This window comes from Crinia signifera, chromosome 7, assembly GCF_055691185.1.
Source record: "Crinia signifera chromosome 7, ASM5569118v1, whole genome shotgun sequence".
Lineage (NCBI taxonomy): Eukaryota > Metazoa > Chordata > Amphibia > Anura > Myobatrachidae > Crinia > Crinia signifera.
This window is the reverse complement of record NC_139223.1, coordinates 28,918,791-28,945,582: the sequence shown is the minus strand read 5'-3', so window position 1 is coordinate 28,945,582 and position 26,792 is coordinate 28,918,791. Positions and strand designations below refer to the sequence as shown.

General features: G+C 54.1%; 1 protein-coding gene across 2 annotated transcripts in view; it reads right to left on the bottom strand.

Annotated features, from left to right (window-relative positions):
* Positions 1 to 26,792, bottom strand: part of SEPTIN12 (septin 12) — a 134,997-nt gene that overhangs the window by 58,997 nt on the left and 49,208 nt on the right. For both annotated transcript variants that reach the window (XM_083152723.1, XM_083152722.1), the window contains exon 2: positions 23,627 to 25,264. In XM_083152723.1, coding sequence (XP_083008849.1) covers positions 23,627 to 25,244 — 1,618 coding nt within the window. In that variant the 5' untranslated portion in view covers positions 25,245 to 25,264. The remainder of the gene's footprint in view (positions 1 to 23,626; positions 25,265 to 26,792) is intronic.

Here is a 26,792-nt window from a genome sequence, read left to right as displayed (position 1 = left end):
GTCACTGATGTGTCCCTCACTGTCCTGCATCCCCCATGTCCTGTCACTGATGTGTCCTCACTGTCCTGTGTCCCCTATGTCCCGTCACTGATGTGTCCTCACTGTCCTGCTTCCCCCATGTCCTGTCACTGATGTGTCCTCACTGTCCTGCGTCCCCCATGTCCTGTCACTGATGTGTCCCTCACTGTCCTGCGTCCCCCATGTCCTGTCACTGATGTGTCCCTCACTGTCCTGCATCCCCCTTGTCCTGTCAATGATGTGTCCCTCACTGTCCTGCGTCCCCCATGTCCTGTTACTGATGTGTCCCTCACTGTCCTGGGTCACCCCGGTCCTATCACTGATGTGTCTTCACTGTCCTGTGTCCCCCTTGTCCTGTCACTGATGTGTCCTCACTGTCCTGTGTCCCCCTTGTCCTGTCACTGATGTGTCCTCACTGTCCTGTGTCCCCCATGTCCCGTCACTAATGTGTCCTCACTGTACTGCGTCCCCATGTCCTGTCACTGATGTGTCCTCACTGTCCTGAGTCCCCCTTGTCCTGTCACTGATGTGTCCTCACTGTCCTGCGTCCCCCATGTCCTGTCACTGATGTGTCCTCACTGTACTGCGTCCCCATGTCCTGTCACTGATGTGTCCTCACTGTACTGCGTCCCCCATGTCCTGTCGCTGATGTGTCCTCACTGTCCTGCGTCCCCCATGTCCTGTCACTGATGTGTCCCTCACTGTCCTGCGTCCCCCATGTCCTGTCACTGATGTGTCCCTCACTGTCCTGCATCCCCCTTGTCCTGTCAATGATGTGTCCCTCACTGTCCTGCGTCCCCCATGTCCTGTTACTGATGTGTCCCTCACTGTCCTGGGTCACCCCGGTCCTATCACTGATGTGTCTTCACTGTCCTGTGTCCCCCTTGTCCTGTCACTGATGTGTCCTCACTGTCCTGTGTCCCCCTTGTCCTGTCACTGATGTGTCCTCACTGTCCTGTGTCCCCCATGTCCCGTCACTAATGTGTCCTCACTGTCCTGCATCCCCCATGTCCTGTCACTGATGTGTCCCTCACTGTCCTGCATCCCCCATGTCCTGTCACTGATGTGTCCCTTACTGTCCTGCGTCCCCCTTGTCCTGTCACTGATGTGTCCCTCACTGTCCTGAGTCCCCCATGTCCTGTCAATGATGTGTCCCTCACTGTCCTGTGTCCCCCATGTCCTGTCACTGATGTGTCCCTCACTGTCCTGCGTCCCCCATGTCCCGTCACTGATGTCTCCCTCACTGTCCTGCGTCCCCCATGTCCTGTCAATGATGTGTCCTCACTGTCCTGTGTCCCCTATGTCCCGTCACTGATGTCTCCCTCACTGTCCTGCGTCCCCCATGTCCTGTCACTGATGTGTCCCTCACTGTCCTGCTTCCCCCTTGTCCTGTCACTGATGTGTCCTCACTGTCCTGCATCCCCCATGTCCTGTCACTGATGTGTCCCTCACTGTCCTGCGTCCCCCATGTCCTGTCACTGATGTGTCCTCACTGTCCTGCGTCCCCCATGTCCTGTCACTGATGTGTCCCTCACTGTCCTGCGTCCCCCATGTCCCGTCACTGATGTCTCCCTCACTGTCCTGCGTCCCCCATGTCCTGTCAATGATGTGTCCTCACTGTCCTGTGTCCCCTATGTCCCGTCACTGATGTCTCCCTCACTGTCCTGCGTCCCCCATGTCCTGTCACTGATGTGTCCCTCACTGTCCTGCTTCCCCCTTGTCCTGTCACTGATGTGTCCTCACTGTCCTGCATCCCCCATGTCCTGTCACTGATGTGTCCCTCACTGTCCTGCGTCCCCCATGTCCTGTCACTGATGTGTCCTCACTGTCCTGCGTCCCCCATGTCCTGTCACTGATGTGTCCCTCACTGTCCTGCTTCCCCCTTGTCCTGTCACTGATGTGTCCTCACTGTCCTGCATCCCCCATGTCCTGTCACTGATGTGTCCCTCACTGTCCTGCGTCCCCCATGTCCTGTCACTGATGTGTCCTCACTGTCCTGCATCCCCCATGTCCTGTCACTGATGTCTCCTCACTGTTCTGCGTCCTCCATGTCCTATAACTGATGTGTCCTCACTGTCCTGCATCCCCCATGTCCTGTCACTGATGTGTCCCTCACTGTCCTGCGTCCCCCATGTCCTGTCACTGATGTGTCCTCACTGTCCTGCGTCCCCCATGTCCTGTCACTGATGTGTCCCTCACTGTCCTGCGTCCCCCATGTCCTGTCACTGATGTGTCCCTCACTGTCCTGCGTCCCCCATGTCCTGTCACTGATGTGCCCTCACTGTCCTGCATCCCCCATGTCCTGTCACTGATGTCTCCTCACTGTCCTGCGTCCTCCATGTCCTATAACTGATGTGTCCTCACTGTCCTGCATCCCCCATGTCCTGTCACTGATGTGTCCCTCACTGTCCTGCGTCCCCCATGTCCTGTCACTGATGTGTCCTCACTGTCCTGCGTCCCCCATGTCCTGTCACTGATGTGTCCCTCACTGTCCTGCGTCCCCCATGTCCTGTCACTGATGTGCCCTCACTGTCATGCATCCCCCATGTCCTGTCACTGATGTCTCCTCACTGTCCTGCGTCCTCCATGTCCTATAACTGATGTGTCCTCACTGTCCTGCGTCCCCCATGTCCTGTCACTGATGTGTCCCTCACTGTCCTGCATCCCCCATGTCCCGTCACTGATGTCTCCCTCACTGTCCTGTGTACCCCATGTCCTGTCACTGATGTCTCCCTCACTGTCCTGCGTCCCCCATGTCCTGTCACTGATGTGTCCTCACAGTCCTGCATCCCCCATGTCCTGTCACTGATGTGTCCTCACAGTCCTGCATCCCCCATGTCCTGTCACTGATGTGTCCCTCACTGTCCTGCATCCCCCATGTCCTGTCACTGATGTGTCCTCACTGTCCTGCTTCCCCCTTGTCCTGTCACTGATGTGTCCTCACTGTCCTGTGTCCCCTATGTCCCATCACTGATGTGTCCCTCACTATCCTGCGCCCCCCATGTCCTGTCACTGATGTGTCCTCACTGTCCTGCGTCCCCCATGTCCTGTCACTGATGTGTCCTCACAGTCCTGCATCCCCCATGTCCTGTCACTGATGTGTCCCTCACTGTCCTGCATCCCCCATGTCCCGTCACTGATGTGTCCTCACTGTCCTGCTTCCCCCATGCCCTGTCACTGATGTGTCCTCACTGTCCTGCGTCCCCCATGTCCTGTCACTGATGTGTCCCTCACTGTCCTGCGTCCCCCATGTCCTGTCACTGATGTGTCCCTCACTGTCCTGCATCCCCCTTGTCCTGTCAATGATGTGTCCCTCACTGTCCTGCGTCCCCCATGTCCTGTTACTGATGTGTCCCTCACTGTCCTGCGTCCCCCATGTCCTGTCACTGATGTGTCCTCACTGTCCTGTGTCCCCCTTGTCCTGTCACTGATGTGTCCTCACTGTCCTGTGTCCCCCTTGTCCTGTCACTGATGTGTCCTCACTGTCCTGTGTCCCCCATGTCCCGTCACTAATGTGTCCTCACTGTACTGCGTCCCCATGTCCTGTCACTGATGTGTCCTCACTGTCCTGAGTCCCCCTTGTCCTGTCACTGATGTGTCCTCACTGTCCTGCGTCCCCCATGTCCTGTCACTGATGTGTCCTCACTGTACTGCGTCCCCATGTCCTGTCACTGATGTGTCCTCACTGTACTGCGTCCCCCATGTCCTGTCGCTGATGTGTCCTCACTGTCCTGTGTCCCCCTTGTCCTGTCACTGATGTGTCCTCACTGTCCTGCTTCCCCCTTGTCCTGTCACTGATGTGTCCTCACTGTCCTGTGTCCCCTATGTCCCATCACTGATGTGTCCCTCACTATCCTGCGCCCCCCATGTCCTGTCACTGATGTGTCCTCACTGTCCTGCGTCCCCCATGTCCTGTCACTGATGTGTCCTCACAGTCCTGCATCCCCCATGTCCTGTCACTGATGTGTCCCTCACTGTCCTGCATCCCCCATGTCCCGTCACTGATGTGTCCTCACTGTCCTGCTTCCCCCATGTCCTGTCACTGATGTGTCCTCACTGTCCTGCGTCCCCCATGTCCTGTCACTGATGTGTCCCTCACTGTCCTGCGTCCCCCATGTCCTGTCACTGATGTGTCCCTCACTGTCCTGCATCCCCCTTGTCCTGTCAATGATGTGTCCCTCACTGTCCTGCGTCCCCCATGTCCTGTTACTGATGTGTCCCTCACTGTCCTGCGTCCCCCATGTCCTGTCACTGATGTGTCCTCACTGTCCTGTGTCCCCCTTGTCCTGTCACTGATGTGTCCTCACTGTACTGCGTCCCCCATGTCCTGTCGCTGATGTGTCCTCACTGTCCTGTGTCCCCCTTGTCCTGTCACTGATGTGTCCTCACTGTCCTGCGTCCTCCATGTCACGTCACTAATGTGTCCTCACTGTACTGCGTCCCCATGTCCTGTCATTGATGTGTCCTCACTGTACTGCGTCCCCCATGTCCTGTCGCTGATGTGTCCTCACTGTCCTGTGTACCCCATGTCCTGTCACTGATGTGTCCCCCACTGTCCTGTGTCCCCCTTGTCCTGTCACTGATGTGTCTCTCACTGTCCTGTGTACCCCATGTCCTGTCACTGATGTGTCCCCCACTGTCCTGTGTCCCCCATGTCCTGTCACTGATGTGTCCCTCACTGTCCTGTCACTGATGTGTCCTCACTGTACTGCATCCCCCATGTCCTGTCACTGATGTGTCCTCACTGTCCTGCGTCCCCCATGTCCTGTCACTGTTGTGTCCTCACTGTCCTGCGTCCCCCATGTCCCACCACTGATGTGTCCTCACTGTCCTGCGTCCCCCATGTCCCTCACTATACTGCGTCCCCCATGTGTCCCTCACTGTCCTGCATCCCCCATGCCCTGTCACTGATGAGTCCCTCACTGTGTCCCCCATGTCCTGTCACTGATGTGTCCCTCACTGTCCTGCATCCCCCATGCCCTGTCACTGATGAGTCCCTCACTGTGTCCCCCATGTCCTGTCACCCGATGTGTCCCTCACTATACTGCGTCCCCTATGTCCTGTCACTGATTTGTCCTCACTGTCCTGCGTCCCCCATGTCCCTCACTATACTGCGTCCCCCATGTGTCCCTCACTGTCCTGTGTCCCCCATGTCCTGTCACTGATGTGTCCTCACTGTCCTGCATCTTCCATGTCCTGTCACTGATGTGTCCCTCACTGTCCTGTGTCCCCCATGTCCTGTCACTGATGTGTCCTCACTGTCCTGTCACTGATGTATCCTCACTGTCCTCCGTCCCCCATGTCCCTCACTATACTGCATCCCCCATGTCCTGTCACTGATGTGTGCCTCACTGTCCTCCGTCCCCCATGTCCCTCACTATACTGTGTCCCCCATGTCCTGTCACTGATGTGTCCTCACTGTCCTGTCACTGATGTATCCTCACTGTCCTGCGTCCCCCATGTCCCTCACTATACTGCGTCCCCCATGTCCTGTCACTGATGTGTGCCTCACTGTCCTCCGTCCCCCATGTCCCTCACTATACTGTGTCCCCCATGTCCTGTCACTGATGTGTCCCTCACTGTCCTGCGTCCCCCATGTCCTGTCACTGATGTGTCCCTCACTGTCCTGCGTCCCCCATGTCCTGTCACCGATGTGTCCTCACTGTCCTGCGTCCCCTATGTCCCGTCACTGATGTCTCCCTCACTGTCCTGCGTCCCCCATGTCCTGTCACTGATGTGTCCCTCACTGTCCTGCGTCCCCCATGCCCTGTCACTGATGTGTCCTCACTGTCCTGCGTCTCCCATGTCCTGTCACTGATGTGTCCCTCACTGTCCTGCGTCCCCCATGTCCTGTCACCGATGTGTCCTCACTGTCCTGCGTCCCCCATGTCCTGTCACTAATGTGTCCTCACTGTCCTGTGTCCCCATGTCCTGTCACTGATGTGTCCTCACTGTCCTGTGTCCCCTATGTCCCGTCACTGATGTCTCTCTCACTGTCCTGCGTCCCCCATGTCCCGTCACTGTTTTGTCCCTCACTGTCCTGTCACTGATGTGTCCTCACTGTCCTGTGTCCCCTATGTCCCGTCACTGATGTGTCCTCACTGTCCTGCGTCCCCCATGTCCTGTCAATGATGTGTCTTTACTGTCCTGTGTCCCCTATGTCCCGTCACTGATGTGTCCCTCACTGTCCTGCTTCCCCCTTGTCCTGTCACTGATGTGTCCTCACTGTCCTGCATCCCCCATGTCCTGTCACTGATGTGTCCCTCACTGTCCTGCGTCCCCCATGTCCTGTCACTGATGTGTCCCTCACTGTCCTGCGTCCCCCATGTCCTGTCACTGATGTGTCCCTCACTGTCCTGCATCCCCCATGTCCTGTCACTGATGTCTCCTCACTGTTCTGCGTCCTCCATGTCCTATAACTGATGTGTCCTCACTGTCCTGCATCCCCCATGTCCTGTCACTGATGTGTCCCTCACTGTCCTGCGTCCCCCATGTCCTGTCACTGATGTGTCCTCACTGTCCTGCGTCCCCCATGTCCTGTCACTGATGTGTCCCTCACTGTCCTGCGTCCCCCATGTCCTGTCACTGATGTGTCCTCACTGTCCTGCGTCCCCCATGTCCTGTCACTGATGTGTCCCTCACTGTCCTGCGTCCCCCATGTCCTGTCACTGATGTGCCCTCACTGTCCTGCATCCCCCATGTCCTGTCACTGATGTCTCCTCACTGTCCTGCATCCCCCATGTCCTGTCACTGATGTCTCCTCACTGTCCTGTGTCCCCCTTGTCCTGTCACTGATGTGTCCTCACTGTACTGCGTCCCCATGTCCTGTCACTGATGTGTCCTCACTGTACTGTGTCCCCCATGTCCCGTCACTGATGTGTCCTCACTGTACTGCGTCCCCCATGTCCTGTCGCTGATGTGTCTCTCACTGTCCTGTGTACCCCATGTCCTGTCACTGATGTGTCCCCCACTGTCCTGTGTCCCCCTTGTCCTGTCACTGATGTGTCTCTCACTGTCCTGTGTACCCCATGTCCTGTCACTGATGTGTCCCCCACTGTCCTGTGTCCCCCATGTCCTGTCACTGATGTGTCCCTCACTGTCCTGTCACTGATGTGTCCCCCACTGTCCTGCGTCCCCCATGTCCTGTCACTGATGTGTCCTCACTGTCCTGCGTCCCCCATGTCCCTCACTATACTGCGTCCCCCATGTGTCCCTCACTGTCCTGCATCCCCCATGCCCTGTCACTGATGAGTCCCTCACTGTGTCCCCCATGTCCTGTCACTGATGTGTCCTCACTGTCCTGCATCACCCCATGTCCTGTCACCCGATGTGTCCCTCACTATACTGCGTCCCCTATGTCCTGTCACTGATTTGTCCTCACTGTCCTGCGTCCCCCATGTCCTGTCACTGATGTGTCCTCACTGTCCTGCGTCCCCCATGTCCCTCACTATACTGCGTCCCCCATGTGTCCCTCACTGTCCTGTGTCCCCCATGTCCTGTCACTGATGTGTCCTCACTGTCCTGCATCTTCCATGTCCTGTCACTGATGTGTCCCTCACTGTCCTGTGTCCCCCATGTCCTGTCACTGATGTGTCCTCACTGTCCTGTCACTGATGTGTCCTCACTGTCCTGCGTCCCCCATGTCCTGTCACTGATGTGTCCTCACTGTCCTGTCACTGATGTATCCTCACTGTCCTGCGTCCCCCATGTCCTGTCACTGATGTGTGCCTCACTGTCCTCCGTCCCCCATGTCCCTCACTATACTGTGTCCCCCATGCCCTGTCACTGATGTGTCCCTCACTGTCCTGCGTCCCCCATGTCCTGTCACCGATGTGTCCTCACTGTCCTGCGTCCCCCATGTCCTGTCACTGATGTGTCCTCACTGTCCTGCGTCTCCCATGTCCTGTCACTGATGTGTCCCTCACTGTCCTGCGTCCCCCATGCCCTGTCACTGATGTCTCCCTCACTGTCCTGCGTCCCCTATGTCCCGTCACTGATGTCTCCCTCACTGTCCTGCGTCCCCCATGTCCTGTCACTGATGTGTCCCTCACTGTCCTGCGTCCCCCATGCCCTGTCACTGATGTGTCCTCACTGTCCTGCGTCTCCCATGTCCTGTCACTGATGTGTCCCTCACTGTCCTGCGTCCCCCATGTCCTGTCACTGATGTGTCCCTCACTGTCCTGCGTCTCCCATGTCCTGTCACTGATGTGTCCCTCACTGTCCTGCGTCTCCCATGTCCTGTCACTGATGTGTCCCTCACTGTCCTGCGTCCCCCATGTCCTGTCACCGATGTGTCCTCACTGTCCTGCGTCCCCATATCCCATCACTGTTTTGTCCCTCACTGTCCCGTCACTGATGTGTCCCTCACTGTCCTGCGTCCCCCATGTCCTGTCACTGATGTGTCCTCACTGTCCTGCGTCCCCCATGTCCTGTCACTGATGTGTCCCTCACTGTCCTGCGTCCCCCATGTCCTGTCACTGATGTGCCCTCACTGTCCTGCATCCCCCATGTCCTGTCACTGATGTCTCCTCACTGTCCTGCATCCCCCATGTCCTGTCACTGATGTCTCCTCACTGTCCTGTGTCCCCCTTGTCCTGTCACTGATGTGTCCTCACTGTACTGCGTCCCCATGTCCTGTCACTGATGTGTCCTCACTGTACTGTGTCCCCCATGTCCCGTCACTGATGTGTCCTCACTGTACTGCGTCCCCCATGTCCTGTCGCTGATGTGTCTCTCACTGTCCTGTGTACCCCATGTCCTGTCACTGATGTGTCCCCCACTGTCCTGTGTCCCCCTTGTCCTGTCACTGATGTGTCTCTCACTGTCCTGTGTACCCCATGTCCTGTCACTGATGTGTCCCCCACTGTCCTGTGTCCCCCATGTCCTGTCACTGATGTGTCCCTCACTGTCCTGTCACTGATGTGTCCCCCACTGTCCTGCGTCCCCCATGTCCTGTCACTGATGTGTCCTCACTGTCCTGCGTCCCCCATGTCCCTCACTATACTGCGTCCCCCATGTGTCCCTCACTGTCCTGCATCCCCCATGCCCTGTCACTGATGAGTCCCTCACTGTGTCCCCCATGTCCTGTCACTGATGTGTCCTCACTGTCCTGCATCACCCCATGTCCTGTCACCCGATGTGTCCCTCACTATACTGCGTCCCCTATGTCCTGTCACTGATTTGTCCTCACTGTCCTGCGTCCCCCATGTCCTGTCACTGATGTGTCCTCACTGTCCTGCGTCCCCCATGTCCCTCACTATACTGCGTCCCCCATGTGTCCCTCACTGTCCTGTGTCCCCCATGTCCTGTCACTGATGTGTCCTCACTGTCCTGCATCTTCCATGTCCTGTCACTGATGTGTCCCTCACTGTCCTGTGTCCCCCATGTCCTGTCACTGATGTGTCCTCACTGTCCTGTCACTGATGTGTCCTCACTGTCCTGCGTCCCCCATGTCCTGTCACTGATGTGTCCTCACTGTCCTGTCACTGATGTATCCTCACTGTCCTGCGTCCCCCATGTCCTGTCACTGATGTGTGCCTCACTGTCCTCCGTCCCCCATGTCCCTCACTATACTGTGTCCCCCATGCCCTGTCACTGATGTGTCCCTCACTGTCCTGCGTCCCCCATGTCCTGTCACCGATGTGTCCTCACTGTCCTGCGTCCCCCATGTCCTGTCACTGATGTGTCCTCACTGTCCTGCGTCTCCCATGTCCTGTCACTGATGTGTCCCTCACTGTCCTGCGTCCCCCATGCCCTGTCACTGATGTCTCCCTCACTGTCCTGCGTCCCCTATGTCCCGTCACTGATGTCTCCCTCACTGTCCTGCGTCCCCCATGTCCTGTCACTGATGTGTCCCTCACTGTCCTGCGTCCCCCATGCCCTGTCACTGATGTGTCCTCACTGTCCTGCGTCTCCCATGTCCTGTCACTGATGTGTCCCTCACTGTCCTGCGTCCCCCATGTCCTGTCACTGATGTGTCCCTCACTGTCCTGCGTCTCCCATGTCCTGTCACTGATGTGTCCCTCACTGTCCTGCGTCCCCCATGTCCTGTCACTGATGTGTCCTCACTGTCCTGCGTCCCCCATGTCCTGTCAATGATGTGTCCCTCACTGTCCTGCGTCCCCCATGTCCCATCACTGATGTGTCCTCACTGTCCTGCATCCCCCATGTCCTATAACTGATGTGTCCTCATTGTCCTGCGTCCCCCATGTCCTGTCACTGATGTGTCCCTCACTGTCCTGCTTCCCCCATGTCCCATCACTGATGTGTCCCTCACTATACTGTGTCCCCCATGTCCTGTCACTGATGTGTCCTCACTGTCCTGCTTCCCCCTTGTCCCGTCACTGATGTGTCCCTCACTGTCCTGCGTCCCCCATGTCCTGTCACTGATGTGTCCCTCACTGTCCTGCGTCCCCCATGTCCCATCACTGATGTGTCCCTCACTGTCCTGCGTCCCCCATGTCCTGTCACTGATGTGTCCTCACTGTCCTGCGTCCCCCATGTCCTGTCACTGATGTGTCCTCACTGTCCTGCGTCCTCATGTCCTGTCACTGATGTGTCCTCACTGTCCTGCGTCCCCCATGTCCTGTCACTGATGTGTCCTCACTGTCCTGCGTCCCCCATGTCCTGTCACTGATGTCTCCCTCACTGTCCTGCGTCCCCCATGTCCTGTCACTGATGTTTCCTCACTGTCCTGCGTCCCCCATGTCCTGTCACTGATGTTTCCTCACTGTCCTGCGTCCCCCATGTCCTGTCACTGATGTGTACTCACTGTCCTGCGTCCCCCATGTCCTGTCACTGATGTGTCCCTCACTGTCCTGCGTCCCCCATGTCCTGTCACTGATGTGTCCCTCACTGTCCTGCGTCCCCCATGTCCCATCACTGATGTGTCCCTCACTGTCCTGCGTCCCCCATGTCCTGTCACTGATGTGTCCTCACTGTCCTGCATCCCCCATGTCCTGTCACTGATGTGTCCTCACTGTCCTGCGTCCCCCATGTCCCATCACTGATGTCTCCCTCACTGTCCTGCTTCCCCCTTGTCCTGTCACTGATGTGTCCTCACTGTCCTGCATCCCCCATGTCCTGTCACTGATGTGTCCCTCACTGTCCTGCGTCCCCCATGTCCTGTCACTGATGTGTCCTCACTGTCCTGCGTCCCCCATGTCCTGTCACTGATGTGTCCCTCACTGTCCTGCGTCCCCCATGTCCTGTCACTGATGTGCCCTCACTGTCCTGCATCCCCCATGTCCTGTCACTGATGTCTCCTCACTGTCCTGCGTCCTCCATGTCCTATAACTGATGTGTCCTCACTGTCCTGCATCCCCCATGTCCTGTCACTGATGTGTCCCTCACTGTCCTGCGTCCCCCATGTCCTGTCACTGATGTGTCCTCACTGTCCTGCGTCCCCCATGTCCTGTCACTGATGTGTCCCTCACTGTCCTGCGTCCCCCATGTCCTGTCACTGATGTGCCCTCACTGTCATGCATCCCCCATGTCCTGTCACTGATGTCTCCTCACTGTCCTGCGTCCTCCATGTCCTATAACTGATGTGTCCCTCACTGTTCTGTTACTGATGTGTCCTCACTGTACTGTGTCCCCCATGTCCCGTCACTGATGTATCCCCCACTGCGCTGTGTCCCCCATGCCCTGTCACTGATGTGTCCCTGACTGTCCTGCGTCCCCCATGTCCTGTCACTAATGTGTCCCCCACTGTCCTGCATCCCCCATGTCCTGTCACTGATGTGTCCCTCACTGTCCTGTCACTGATGTGTCCCTCACTGTCCTGTCACTGATGTGTCCCTCACTGTCCTGCATCCCCCATGTCCTGTCACTGATGTGTCCTCACTGTCCTGCAACACCCATGTCCTGTCACTGATGTGTCCCTCACTATACTGTATCCCCCATGTCCTGTCCCTGATGTGTCCCTCACTGTCCTGCGTCCCCCACTGTCATGTCATATGACCTGGCACTACCCTGTCAGTCGGCAGAGTGGTTGGCCACTTTTAACTACTGCCGAGGAGCTGATTTGTTGTTTTTTTGGGGTAAATTGGATGCCCCTATATATTATTACCTGCTACTAGTACTTACCAGCCCGCCGCAATGACGGAACTCGCTGTTGTGCACTCCGACACTAAGCAATACTTGAATTGCTCCTTCGTGCTCTATCTAGTGGCTGCCGGCAGGTAAAATAGTTGAATCCCCCCATAGAGGGGAGGAGCAGCGTTAGGCTTCTATTATACTCACTGAGAACAGCTGAAAGATTCAAGGTATAAAGCTGAAATAAAAGCTTTATCTACAGAGGGAACCGGTTGTTCCTGTTCTGGAGAGAATTAGTAAATAAGGAATTTGGTACTTACCGATAATTCCCTTTCTCCGAGGCAGCAGGGGACACTGCAGTACTGACGTATGAGATAGAGTGGGTGCGTAGGAGGAGTCGGCACTTAAGTGAAAATTTCATCTGTGGCTGGCTCCTCCCCCCTCTATCTCCCTCCAGACACCAGTCTTAAAAAACGTGACCGAGAGAGAAAGGGGACAGGCAAAGTAGAACCACAGACTGTAAACAAAAATATTAGGTAAACCCTTCAACCAATAGACATGCATTCATGAAACCAAACAATACAGATAAATAATCCAATCTGTAAAAATACAGAATTAGCAGGACCCCCAAACAATCATGGCAGGAACGGTACTGCTGAAAAAACAAAAAAAAAACCAAAGCGCTGGGCGGGCGTGCAGTGTCCCCTGCTGCCTCGGAGAAAGGGAATTATCGGTAAGTACCAAATTCCTTATTTCTCCTACCGCAGCAGGGGACACTGCAGTACTGACGTATGAGATGATACCAAAGCTACTACACCCGGGAGGGCGAGCGCTGAGGATCCTGTAAGACAGCTCTGCCAAAGGAAGAATCTTCCCTGGCAAACCTATCAAACTTGTAAAACCTAGCAAAGGTATTGGAGCCTACCCACGTGGCGGCTCTACAAACCTGAGTCAAAGACACTCCCCTGGCAGCCGCCCAGGAAGTACTGACTGATCTGGTAGAATGGGCAGAAACATTTGGAGGAACCTGAATGCAGGCTTTTGCATACGCCTCCTTAATAGTAAGGCACAACCACCTGGCCAGAGTCTGCTTCGACGCTGGCCAACCCTTCTTTTCTGCCCCAAACAAAACAAATAAAGATTCTGTCTTCCGAAACGAAGCCGTCCTATCCACATAGATGCGTAATGCTCTTACGACATCCAAACTTTCAGAAGACCCAGGCAAGGCCGGAACCACGATCGGCTGGTTCACGTGAAAGGAAGAGACTACCTTGGGAAGAAACCTAGGATTAGTCCTTAACTCTGCACGGTCTCTGTGAAAAACCAAAAACGGAGGACGGCAAAGCAGAGCCCCCAGCTCTGAAACCCTCCTGGCTGACGCCAATGCCAAGAGCATCAGAGTCTTCCATGTCAACCACTTCAGGTCCACTGAATCCAGCGGCTCAAACGACTCAGATTTTAGAAACTCCAACAGGAGCCCCAAGTCCCAAGGCTCAGTCGGAGGAACATACGGAGACTGCAACCGTAAAGCTCCCTTCAAAAAGGTCTGCACCTCCGAAATGAGTGCCAATTTCCTGTTGAAAAATACAGACAAGGCGGAAATTTGGACCTTAATAGAACCTAACCGAAGGCCCTTATCCAACCCTGCCTGAAGGAATTCCAAAAGACGAGGAAGCTGAAAAACCGCTCTCTCCACCTTCTTCCTCTGACACCATGCCACATAAGACTTCCAAATACGGTGATAATGCTTGGAAGTTACCTCCTTTCTAGCCCTGAGCATGGTGGGAATTACTGTCACTGGAACACCCCGCCTTTTTAACAGGTCGGCTTCAACAGCCACGCCGTCAAACGAAGCTGCGTCAAGCCTGGGTAGGCGAACGGTCCTTGCTGCAACAGATCCTCCCTGAGAGGAAGACGCCACGGAGCATCGGCCTGAAGAAGCTTCAAGTCCGAGTACCAAGCCCTTCTCGGCCAATCTGGGGCTATTAGTATCGCTGAAGCTGACCCTCTTTTTATCCGTTTGAGTACCTGTGCTAACAAGGGAAACGGAGGGAAGATGTAGATGAGGTCGAAATTCCAATGAATCGAGAATGCATCCACCGCCCAGGCTCCCGGATCTTTCGATCTGGCACAGTAAAGAGGAAGTTGGTGATTCAGTCTGGACGCCATCATGTCGATCTGAGGCGTCCCCCACCTCCGTGTGATGAGCTGGAAAACATCCGGATTTAAAGACCATTCTCCTGGATGGAAATCCTGGCGACTTAGGTAATCCGCCTGCCAGTTCTCCACTCCCGGCAGGAAGACTGCTGTGAGATTTGACGCATAAGCTTCTGCCCATTGCAAAATCGGACGAACCTCCTTCATTGCTGCCCTGCTCTTCGTCCCGCCCTGACGGTTTATATAAGCAACCGCGGTCGCATTGTCGGACTGGATCATTATCGGCAGACCCTTGAGCAGGTCTTGGGCCTGAAGGAGTGCCAACCTGATGGCCCTGAGCTCCAGAATGTTGATCGATAACTTGGCCTCCTGGACAGACCAACGGCCCTGAAAAGAATAACCCTGGGTCACAGCTCCCCAACCTCTCAGGCTGGCATCCGTCGTCAGAATAGTCCAAATGCATGGCCTGAAACTTCGACCCTTCAAAAGATGAGAAGTTGACAGCCACCAGTTCAGAGACAGCCGCGCTTCCCTTGAAAGACGGATTCTCTTGTGGATCTCCAAATGGGATCCCGACCACTGGGACAGAAGATTTTCTTGAAAAGTCCTTGTGTGAAAACGACCATATGGTAGAGCCTCGAAAGAGGCTACCATCATTCCCAGTAGACGCGTGCAAGTGTGTGCTGACACCCTTCGTAACGACAAAACGAGTCTCACCATCCCTTGAATTGCTCGCACCTTGTCCAAAGGAAGCGAGACAGTCTCGTTTTCTGTATCCAAGATGAGTCCCAGGAACTTTAACTTCCTTGATGGTGTCAGATGAGATTTCTTGAGGTTTAGAATCCAACCATGGTCTACCAAGAATTTGCAAGCTACCATGGCGTGTTCTATCAGCTTCTCCCGACTTGGCGCTTTGATTAGCAAATCGTCCAAATACGGAATAATTGTTATTCCTTGGAGCCTGAGAGCTGCAATCATACATGCCATGATCTTTGTAAAGACTCTGGGAGCTGAAGACAGGCCAAAAGGAAGAGCCTGAAACTGGTAGTGGCAATCGTCTATCGCAAACCTCAGAAAACATTGATGGGGTTCCCAAATTGGCACGTGCAGGTATGCATCCTTGATGTCTAACGACATCAAGAATTCTCCCTTTTCTAGAGATGCCACCACGGACCGGATGGACTCCATCTTGAACCGCTGATAACAGATATGGAGGTTTAAATCCTTTAAATTTAGGATAGGCCGCACCGAGCCGTCCGGCTTGGGCACCACAAAGACGCTGGAATAGAAACCTCTGCCCTGCTGTGAAGCCGGGACTGACACCACTACTCTTGCGTCTAAAAGACCCTGGATGGATCCACGCAGAGCCTGACTTTCCTCCTCTTTCCTTGGCAGACCTATCCGAAAAAATCTTGAGGGGGGGGTCGACGCGAATTGCAGTTTGTATCCCTGGGAAATGCTGTCCAGAGCCCAAGCATCGCTGCAATGGGATCTCCAGATTTCTGCAAACTGCAACAGACGCGCGCCCACAATGGAATCCCCCACGTGGGCTGCGAGACCGTCATGCCACTGGCTTGTCAGTGGCCTTGGGATCTGGCCTGCGGGCAGTGGCGGGTGCAGTAGGGGCCACTCTGGCACCTCTTCCTCTACGGCCTCTGAAAGAAGAGAAGCCCCCTCTTGTCTTACCTCTGAAACCTGATGTACCACGAAAGGCCCGAAAGGAAGGCGCCACAAACTGGCGCTTGGGAGGCGGAGCTGCGGAAGGTAAAAATGCAGACTTACCCCCCGTAGCCTGGGCGATAAGTTTGTCCAGTTCCGCACCAAACAATACATCACCTGAAAAAGGCAGAGCCTCGACTGCCTTTTTAATTTCAGCCTCAGCCTGCCACGGCCGCAACCAAACGGCCCTCCTGGCCACCACAGCTGAAGCCGAAACCTTAGCTCCAAGAGACGCCACATCTGCAGACGCTTCCCCTATATAAGTAGAAGCATCCCTGATAAACTCAGCCAAGGACAATAAATCCTCCTTAGGACTGTCCTGCTCCAAACCAGACACCAGCTGAGAAGCCCATACCTCCATGGCCCGAGCCACCCAGGCAGAGGCCAGCGCTGGTCTCAACAAAACCCCCGCTGTGGAGAAAATAGTTTTTAAGGTAGTATCTAACCGCCGATCTGGCGCCTCCTTTAAGCCGACCGCCCCCGGCACTGGCAAAGTCGACTTCTTAGAAAGTCTAGAAAGGGACACATCTGGTGATGGCGGAGCCTCCCATTTTTCCCTGGATTCAGGGGAGAAGGGATAGAGAGATTTAATACGAGAGGAAATTTGAAATTTCTTATCCGGAACCTTCCATATATCTAACAGCGGGTTATCCAGCTCAGCCGAGTCTGGAAAATACACTGGCGTCTTCTGTACCCGACCAAAGATAGAAACCTGAGGCGGAGCCCGAGACTCCTCTAGGTTTAAAGTAGTCCTAACAGCCCTGATAAGGCCGTCCACTCCCTGAGCGTCCTCTTCATCCAAAAAGTCCTGAGGAGACTCCTGAACCTGTGGAGCTACATACTCCCCATCCTCTAAAACCTCTAACCCCTCATCATCATCTGAATGATGAGGGACAGCCAAGAACACTCCTGCCTTCCTCTTAGCAGCTACCTGTGAAGCAGGCATTCTCTGTGAAGTGCCAGCCAGCGACTGGGACAGAGAATCCACAGAAGAAATAAGTGTCCTGGCCCAAACAGGCTCTGCTGCAGCTATGCTAGAAAGCTGAGTCTGCATCAGCTCCCTGTCTTTCCTGGAGGCCACCAATTCAGCAGTAAGATTAGCTAACACACTGTGGATAGGATCCACCACAGACTGAGGAGTCTTAGGGACAGCTGCAGCAGCCTTTGATAAATCATAGCAGGGAGCACAGAGTGAAACACCCTTCATGTGCTGGGTATATTGACCCTTGCAGCTCTTACAAGCATACAGCTTCACAGCTGCCTTGGAAGAAGTACCCTTCCCAGCCATAATTGTACAGGTGACCCAGTATATAAATATATAGAGACACACTGGCTCACACACCAACACACACACACAGAAAAAACACCCCTTAGAAACCAATCTCCCAACAGAGAAAGTCTAGAGTCTGGGTGTCAAACAGGGAGAGAGGAGCCACAAACCCTCCCAATGCTTGTGTGTGTGTACAAAACCTCCGCTACTTACAGTACCCCTGTAGAAACGGAGGAACAGCGCTGAAGTGACGACTGTCAGGAAAGTGAACCAGCCTGCAGCCTCTCAGTAGCAGCAGTCACCTCTCCCAATGGCGTCCGCGCGGAAGAAGTACCTCCCACAAGCCATCTTCCCGCGCCCGCCGGAGTTTGATGACGTCATCGTCGCGCTGATGCCGCGACGATACTGCCCGGCCAGCGCGCTCTCCTCTGGCCGCCCCCTGTATGGTGCAACGCACCTCCTAGCTCTGGATGAGGGGGAAGCTGCCGTGGACCCGTAACGCTAGCCGCAAGCAGCTGCGGCGGGTCCCCGGAGCCGATGCTCCGGTGGCTGGGTACTGGAGGGTAGCTGCACGCAGTACCGACCAGACCCTCCAGAGCCTCCCACGAAGCAGGCACCCTGTCCAGGGATGCCTGTGTCACTAAAAACTGATAAAAGAAAAAGAAAACACAAATAAAAACCTAGTCTCCTGTGGAGACCTTGCCGAGGATACCGACTCCTCCGGCACTTTTTTAAGACTGGTGTCTGGAGGGAGATAGAGGGGGGAGGAGCCAGCCACAGATGAAATTTTCACTTAAGTGCCGACTCCTCCTACGCACCCACTCTATCTCATACGTCAGTACTGCAGTGTCCCCTGCTGCGGTAGGAGAAATAAAGAGGCACAAATGGCTTTCTGCACAATCTGAGGCCCCAATTCTGAGGGGCAGCAGCTGTAAGCGCTGTTCAGTGACCACGACCCACAGGCAGATGAGGAGAATAGTGCAGTGCACGGACCACGACCCACAGGCAGAGAAGGAGGAAAGTGCAGTGCACGGACCACGACCCACAGGCAGAGAAGGAGGAAAGTGCAGTGCGGGGACCACGACCCACAGGCAGAGGAGGAGGAAAGTGCAGTGCACGGACCACGACCCACAGACAAAGGAGGAGAGTGCAGTGCAGGGACCATGACCCACAGGCAGAGGAGGAGATCGCAGTGCAGGGACCACGACCCACAGGCAGAGGAGGAGGAGAGTGCAGTGCAGGGACCACGACCCACAGGCAGAGGAGGACATCGCAGTGCGTGGACCACGACCCACGGGCAGAGGAGGAGGAAAGTGCAGTTCGCGGACCACGACCCACAGGCAAAGAATGAAAGTGCAGTGCAGGGACCACGACCCACAGGCAGAGGAGGAGGAGAGTGCAGTGCAGGGACCACGACCCACAGGCAGAGGAGGACATCGCAGTGCGTGGACCACGACCCACGGGCAGAGGAGGAGGAAAGTGCAGTTCGCGGACCACGACCCACAGGCAGAGGAGGACATCGCAGTGCAGGGACCACGACCCACAGGCAGAGGAGGACATAGCAGTGCGTGGACCACGACCCACAGGCAGAGGAGGAGGAGAGTGCAGTGCACTGACCACGACCCACAGGCAGAGGAGGACATCGCAGTGCGTGGACCACGACCCACAGGCAGAGGAGGAGGAAAGTGCAGTGCACGGACCACGACCCACAGGCAGAGGAGGACATCGCAGTGCGTGGACCACGACCCACAGGCAGAGGAGGAGGAAAGTGCAGTGCACGGACCACGACCCACAGGCAGAGGAGGACATAGCAGTGCGTGGACCACGACCCACAGGCAGAGGAGGAGGAGAGTGCAGTGCAGGGACCACGACCCACAGGCAGAGGAGGACATCGCAGTGCGTGGACCACGACCCACAGGCAGAGGAGGAGGAAAGTGCAGTGCACGGACCACGACCCACAGGCAGAGGAGGAGGAAAGTGCAGTGCAGGGACCACAACCCACAGGCAGAGGAGGGGCAGCAGCTGTATGCGCCTTGTGGGGACCACGACCCACAGGCAGAGGAGCGGTGGCATCTGTAAGCGCCTTGTGGGGACCAGGACCCACAGGCAGAAGAAGGAAGCTCAGTGCAGGGACCACGACCCACTGGCAGAGGAGGAGAGTGCAGTGCGGGGACCAAGACCCACAGACAGAGGAGGGGCGGCAGCTGTAAGTGCCTTGCAGGGACTACGACCCACAGGCAAAGGAGGTAAGCGCAATGCGAGCACCATGACCCACAGGCAGAGGAGGTAAGTGCAGTGCGGGGACCAGGACCCACAGGCAGAGGAGTTAAGCGCAATGCGGGGACCATGGGCCACAGGCAGAGGAGGAGAGCGCAGTGCAGGTACCACGACTCACAGACAGAGGAGGGGCGACAGCTGTAAGTGCCTTGCGGGGACCACGACCCACAGGCAGAGGAGGAGAGAGCAGTGCAGGGACCACGACCCACAGACAGAGGAGGTAAGCGCAATGCGGGGACCATGGGCCACAGGCAGAGGAGGAGAGCGTAGTGCGGGTACCACAACCCACAGACAGAGGAGGGGCGACAGCTGTAAGTGCCTTGCGGGGACCATGACCCACAGGTAGAGGAGGAGAGCAGTGCAGGGACCACGACCCACAGGCAGAGGAGGGAAACTCAGTGCAGGGACCAGAGGCAGAGGAGGTAAGTGCACTGCGGGGACCACGACCCACAGGCAGAGGAGGGAAGCTCAGTGCAGGTACCAGAGGCAGAGGAGGTAAGTGCACTGCGGGGACCACGACCCACAGGCAGAGGAGGGAAGCTCAGTGCAGGTACCAGAGGCAGAGGAGGTAGGCACAGTGCAGTGACCATGACCCACTGGCAGAGGAGGAGAGCGTAGTGCGGGTACCACAACCCACAGGCAGAGGAGGTAAGTGCACTGCGGGGACCACGACCCACAGGCAGAGGAGGGAAGCTCAGTGCAGGTACCAGAGGCAGAGGAGGTAGGCACAGTGCAGTGACCATGACCCACAGGCAGAGGGTGCACGGTGGTAGCTCTGTGTAACCCAAATTATTTTTAGCACTACAGTAACCGCACATACTGCTGCACGGCGATGGTCTGACGTAAACTGGTTCAGTAGGGGCAACTCTGTATCCACACTTTAGTTTGACAGTGATAAAGTTGACGCCTATTGGTAATTGCATTAGACCGACAAAGTCAAACAGTCGAAATGATAATGGTTGACATGTGTTTTTCACAGGGGGGTGCGGTACCTTATTGGGGGCCCACGTGCTAGATAGAAATGGACACTTCAAAAGCCTAAAAACATAATTCCACCTGTCGACTATTCTATGAGACGACCATTTTCATGTTGAGCTTTTGGTCGACCTAATGGACTAGTTTTATGTACATGGCTTTGTCCCTTTTGCTCAATTACCCGTGTAATAATTATGTCCCGGCTTGTTGTCGCATACTTTGTTCTACATGGTACATGTACGAATCCTGACTCCTAGCACCTTCCTTGTAAGCCGATCACCTCACCTTTACCCTGCTAATTGCAGTAATCAGATGTATATTATTTATCCTCTGGGGGGCAGCGGTGGAATGAGGGGGCCGAGGTAGCACTGGCAAAGGTTTCATTTTCAAAGTGCAGTAGGTATTTTCCCAGAATGCTTTGCGCTGTGGAAGGACAATGCCCGGTGCTGCGGCTGTGTGATGTGTGACAGACAATAAGTGGAGGCTCTGTTTATACAGCTGCCTAGGGTGTTGGGGCCTTTATTTAAATAAACTGGGCTCTAAATCCTCTGCAATAATAAACAGTGGGATGTGTATAATACAGGCAGCACTCCCTGTGATGGATGCTCCTGTCACTGCTATATATTGATAATCGGTTACTAGTATATCCACTTTAGAGGTGGGGGAGCCACCCATCACCAAGTGCAGAAGGTGAGAGGCACTCATCACCAAGGGCGGGAGGTAAGAGGCACTCATCACCAAGGGCCATCACCAAGGGCAGGAGGTGAGAGGCACCCATCTCCAAGGGCAGGTGAGAGGCACCCATCACCAAGGGCGTGAGGTGAGAGGCACCCATCACCAGGCATGGGAGGTGAGAGGCACCCATCACCAAGGGCAGGAGGTGAGAGGCACCCATCACCAAGCGCAGAAGGTGAGAGGCACTCATCACCAAGGGCGGGAGGTAAGAGGCACCCATCACCAAGGGCAGGAGGTGAGAGGCACCCATCACCAAGGGCAGGAGGTGAGAGGCACCCATCTCTAAGGGCAGGTGAGAGGCACCCATCACCAAGGGCGGGAGGTAAGAGGCACCCATCACCAAGGGCAGGAGGTGAGAGGCACCCATCACCAAGGGCGTGAGGTGAGAGGCACCCATCACCAGGCATGGGAGGTGAGAGGCACCCATCACCAAGGGCAGGAGGTGAAAGGCACCCATCACCAAGGGCAGGTGAGAGGTACCCATCACCAGGCACGGGAGGTGAGAGGCACCTATCACCAAGGGCAGGAAGTAAGAGGCACTCATCACCAAGGGCGGGAGGTGAGAGGCACCCATCACCAGGCATGGGAGGTGAGAGGCACCCATCACCAAGTACAGGAGGTGAGAGGCACACATCACCAGGTACAGGAGGTGAGAGGCACCCATCATCAGGCACGAGAGGTGAGAGGCACCCATCACCCGACTCGGGAGGTGAGAAGCACCCATCAACAGGCACAGGAGGTTAGAGGCCCCCATCACAAAGTACGAGAGGTGAGAGGCACCCATCACCAGGCACAGGAGGTAAGAGGCACCCATCACCAGGTACGAGAAGTGAGTGGCACCCATCACCAGACATAGGAGGTGACAGACGCCCATCACCAGACATAGGAGGTGAGAGGCACCCATCACCAGGTACGAGAGGTAAGAGGCACCCATCCCCGGACTCGGCAGGTGATGTATAAGATACTCCCAGATCTGTACATTGTTATCCTAGGACACTATAAAATCAGTAGGCCTTGGGTGGGGATAAAGTGGGCGGATATAAACCAGCAGCCAACCAGCTCAGACACAGCCTGTAACAATGCCGTTATTAGCAGACTGGCGGCTGGTATTACTCTCAGACCACTTATCTCCATCCAAGCCTTAGTACATAGGGCCTGATTCAGACCTGATCACTGGGCTGCAAGTTTTCGGCGCCCAGCGATCAGAGAAACGCCGCTCCGCCGAACGCAGGCCCCCTGGCCCATGTGCATGGCTATGATATGCGATCGCAAGCGTGCACATGAGGGAACAAACATTCACAGTCACTCATCGTCTAATAGTTTTCCCCTCTGTTCGGAGCGAAGGCCGCCCGGAGAAGGAGGACGTTGATAATGCTAGCAGCCTTCCTGCCCAGCGGGCGGGGAACGCCTGCGTTTCCTGGGCCATCGCCGTGTACAAGAGCAAGTGGTGGCCCGGTAATGCATCTCTAGCCTACCGCACAATTTATGGGATCAAGAAGGATTTCTCCCCCATTTTTATTTTTTCTGAAGCAATTACAAAGGTTGAACTTTTTTTAGCCTCATTAGCTATGCAAATGAATAAGTAATGGGGGGGGGGGGGGGCATTAGCCTGTAATCCTGTAGAAGAGTTTATAGTATAATGACGGGTGCTGGGAACCTACATACTATAGAGCTGTATGCATCTCCCCTCGCTCCTACAACATCTGTTTGTCAGGTAGCTGGAGTCTGGAGCAGCCAGGAGCCCCCTCCTCTCTTCTACCCTCCCACTCACAGGCCCATGAGACACTTAGAGGCAGGGGATGCCGGCCCGTGCCAAGACAGGAGAGGGGGGGGGACGAGGTAGAGGAGCTGAAATACCTCACCCTCCCTCTGTGATTCTTTTCCCAAAGACTGGGAGAATAGCCAGCAGTTGTTCTCCAAATAAGCAGGTCTGGGCTCGTCCACTCCCACTCACCGTGAACCCACCAAACCCCCCCTCCTGGTAGATTTTTTAAAGGATTCTTTTACAGTATGTTCATTTTCGGAACATAGCACAGATCTAAGAACGGAGTTTATTTGTACATTCTGAATTTTTAGGGAGTTCCAAAGACCTGTGTAATTGTTCGGGGCCAGTAGATACTATAGGATTGACATTTGTTAGGCAGATGCTAATCAGATGAGGTCACCCCGTACCCTCCGACTCACATCTGTACTTGTTTTCTGATATGAGCTGATAATCACGTGCAAATAGTACACACTATACAAGCTACACACTATTCCCACGCATGAAGAGAAGATCAAATCTAAAGCCGGAACGCCTGGTTTTCTATGGTAGGTTCATCAAATATGTACATCGATAACGCCAATAATGGCTTTCCCGCAATCACTGACTGTCTGTTCTCACTAGATAAATACTGTCATACCTCCCAGGTTTCTTGTCCAGTCACAAAGATGTCTTACCTTCCAATCTGGAATCCCCAATCTGCAGTGTTTCTTTGTCAGCGTTTTCGGAATGGTTTGGTGGGCCGCCAACGTCTTTGTTCAACACCAGTGTAGGCGCCTCGAGCGGTGCCTTACTCTGTGGTTCACTTCGAAGGCAGTGCTTAACAGGAAGGACCCCATTTCTGGACTCTTCGGAAATCCTCATGTTTGGCAGTTTATCACGATGATAGGACGGAATGGGTGCTGAATGTCCATTGCCTTCTCTTCTGGTGGAGAATGAAGACTTTTCATAGGCGATGGTTTCTTGGACACTCTTTAGAGGGTCAGTAACCACACCAGATAACTTTTCATTGGCCTCTTGCGTACAGTGGCTCTGCAGAAGGACATCATCAGCTTTACTGAAGGAATTGGCCCTCTGCATCATGGACCGGAGTCTTTCAGTGGATGAATTCATCTCTGATGGCTTCACGGTGTGACCGAAGTGGTTGAAGTTTGGTTCTCGAGATGAATCTTGTGGAAATGACTGTGTTAGCGCGCAAGAGCTGGAAATGGGCGACGCTTGCTTGGGGAAGTTTTTCAAACCTGGTGTCTTCCCTACAGACGTAGTCTGAGGTTGACCCTTGAAAGCCGCCTCTGCTTTTTCCTTGCCTACATGGGAAGATATACCAGGTGTGGAATGGAAGTTAACTCTCAGCTGTGTTCGGGGTAATGGTCTATTAAGCTGCTCTATAGCGGACCCATTGGTTCTTCCTGTAGAGCTCTGGAGAGCCACTGGGAACTTCTGCAGAGTGGCTGGTTGCACTGGACCAAAGACAGGCGGTGGCGAAGGGGAAGAATTCAGGCCACAGTTAATCGGTGCACAATCAGCGGGTGGTGAGGAAGAGGATGAAGAGGAGGAAAATGAAGGCTCCCTGCTTATACTTGTGGCATTCCTTGACAGAGGTCGTTTATAGTCCGGGGTTGGTGAACTCCATCCCTCTGATGGTGGGTACCCAGCATCTGGAGAAGGGACTAGATCTGGAATTTGATCCTCAGCAATGTGAAGATCTAGAGATGGCAAAGAGAAGTGATTTTTAGTAACAACAGGTACTAGACGGACTCCTGGACGTTCAATTTCAGAGTGAAACACATTGCCATGCGAGGAGAACTTCTTCAGTACAGGGCTGGTTACATTAGAAATGGTGATACCGGAACCATGTTGACCGGCTGATGTCGGTGTAGGACGGCATGGTTGGAAAGGTGTAGCTGGGGGACACTCTAAACTGGAAGTTGAACTGTGGAGGCTCTCACTGTCACTTCCATGTCCCGAGGAAGAAAAGCCACTGGGATTGAGTCTGGTTTGAAATGAGGAAACACGGGCTAGGCCTTGTCCTGCAGTTCCATTAGTCTTAGCCATTTGCATAGTCCCCCGGTTGAAGGACAAGCTGCTGGTGATTCTGGTTTTGAGAACAGGACTCTGGGATGGACTACAGCTCGAACTGATGCGGATCCTGGATTGATAGACTGGCTGGTGGGATCCAGTAGATATTCGGCTGTCACCGTTGCTCGTTCGGGTTACAGTAGCTTGACTTGGACTGAAAGGAGATGCGAGGGGGGAAATTGGTGTAAACACAGGAGTATCATCAATGTCCTCCATGTCGAATGACCTTTTCAAAGCTGTGGAAGAAAACAAAAAGGTGTTAAAGTATGGAAATGATGTTAAATGAACCTTTAATTTTTAAAAAGAATAACATTTCTTTAACTAGAGAGCCTCTATATCTAATAGGCAAAAGGAACCGGTATTCTAGTGAAGGGATGTCTATCTGGTGGTCAACAGGACTGGTGTCTCAGATAGACAACCCTTCATTAGAAAATTAAATGGGCGGGGACTACTTTTGACCAACCAAAGCCTATTGATTATGTACATAACAAGTGCCCCTTGGCCCCACAATGACTCACATGTTCAATGAACCAGAAACCAAACCGCTACTTATCCCACCCTCTGACTAGTCAAACTGATAGCGATGGGAAGACCTGACTATATGGTCATAGGTCCACCTACACAATGACCCATGCTCAGTAGAATCAAGAGTCAGAGGATTGCACTACCTTGCTCATCGGAGCCATACTGATCATAACCCGTTGGGAGGACCACCACTTTTTTTTCCACCACCTGCCTTGATACAACTTTGTTACCAAAATCCACTAAAACGTCATAGCTTAAATACTCGCAGCCCTCTGTAGGATAGATAGGCTATGTTACAAAAACACTCAATGCCTTGATAGATAATGGGGCTCATTGAACAAAGGGCAGCACATTTTTGGCTGTTGATCGGGCATTTTCTATATTGCCTGTGGTAGGCCTTGCTGGCATTACGTTTGATGACAAAGGCTTCCCAATATACTTAAACTAGTATTTTTTTTGGTGAGGCACTTGTACCACCGCAATACTTCTCTGTGTGGCGATATCTGATTAAAATAAAAAATGTTCATGAATAAGATCTTTACATTTTGCTACTTTAAAATAAATGGGGTTTATGTCTAAAAAAATTTTTCCTCACTAGTAGAATGGGTAGCCAGCTCTCGCACGCAAATACCCGCAAGAATGGGTCAACCTATTAGCACCCGGGCCCTGATTATCACTTAGATAACTCTGAAGTGGTAAGAGGGAGTGTGGATTACCTCGACATGCACTGGGTCAACACTGACAAAACATTGACACATGAAAAGGTCGACATGAGTTTTTTGTGGGAGTTTTTTGGCGTCATTTTCAGCATGTGTACCCGAAATTAGTTTAGTGTGTACCCTTGCATGGAAGTCTTTGCTACTGAGTCACTTTCCAAAGTTCACATTGTAAAGCATGAAAAAGTCCCCAAAAATTGGGGGTGGGGGTTGGAAATCATGAAAAACTCATGCTGATCTTTTCACACCAACGGTCGACACGCACTATCGATTGTCTACCTAGAAATTAACTGTGAGCTATCCAGATACCGGAAAGAGATGATGGAAAAAGAAAACCAATATCAGCCGCCCCATCGTCGCAATTGGATCTTGATTGACAAATGATTCAAAATGATGATTTTTAAATCCGAATTTAAAACGATCTCCTCGTTCAACGTCTCAAAAAAGACAAACAGAACAAAATGTGAAAGAATCATCCTGAGCGAGCCTTCAAAACAGATCAATCTCCCAGCGGCCCTCACCA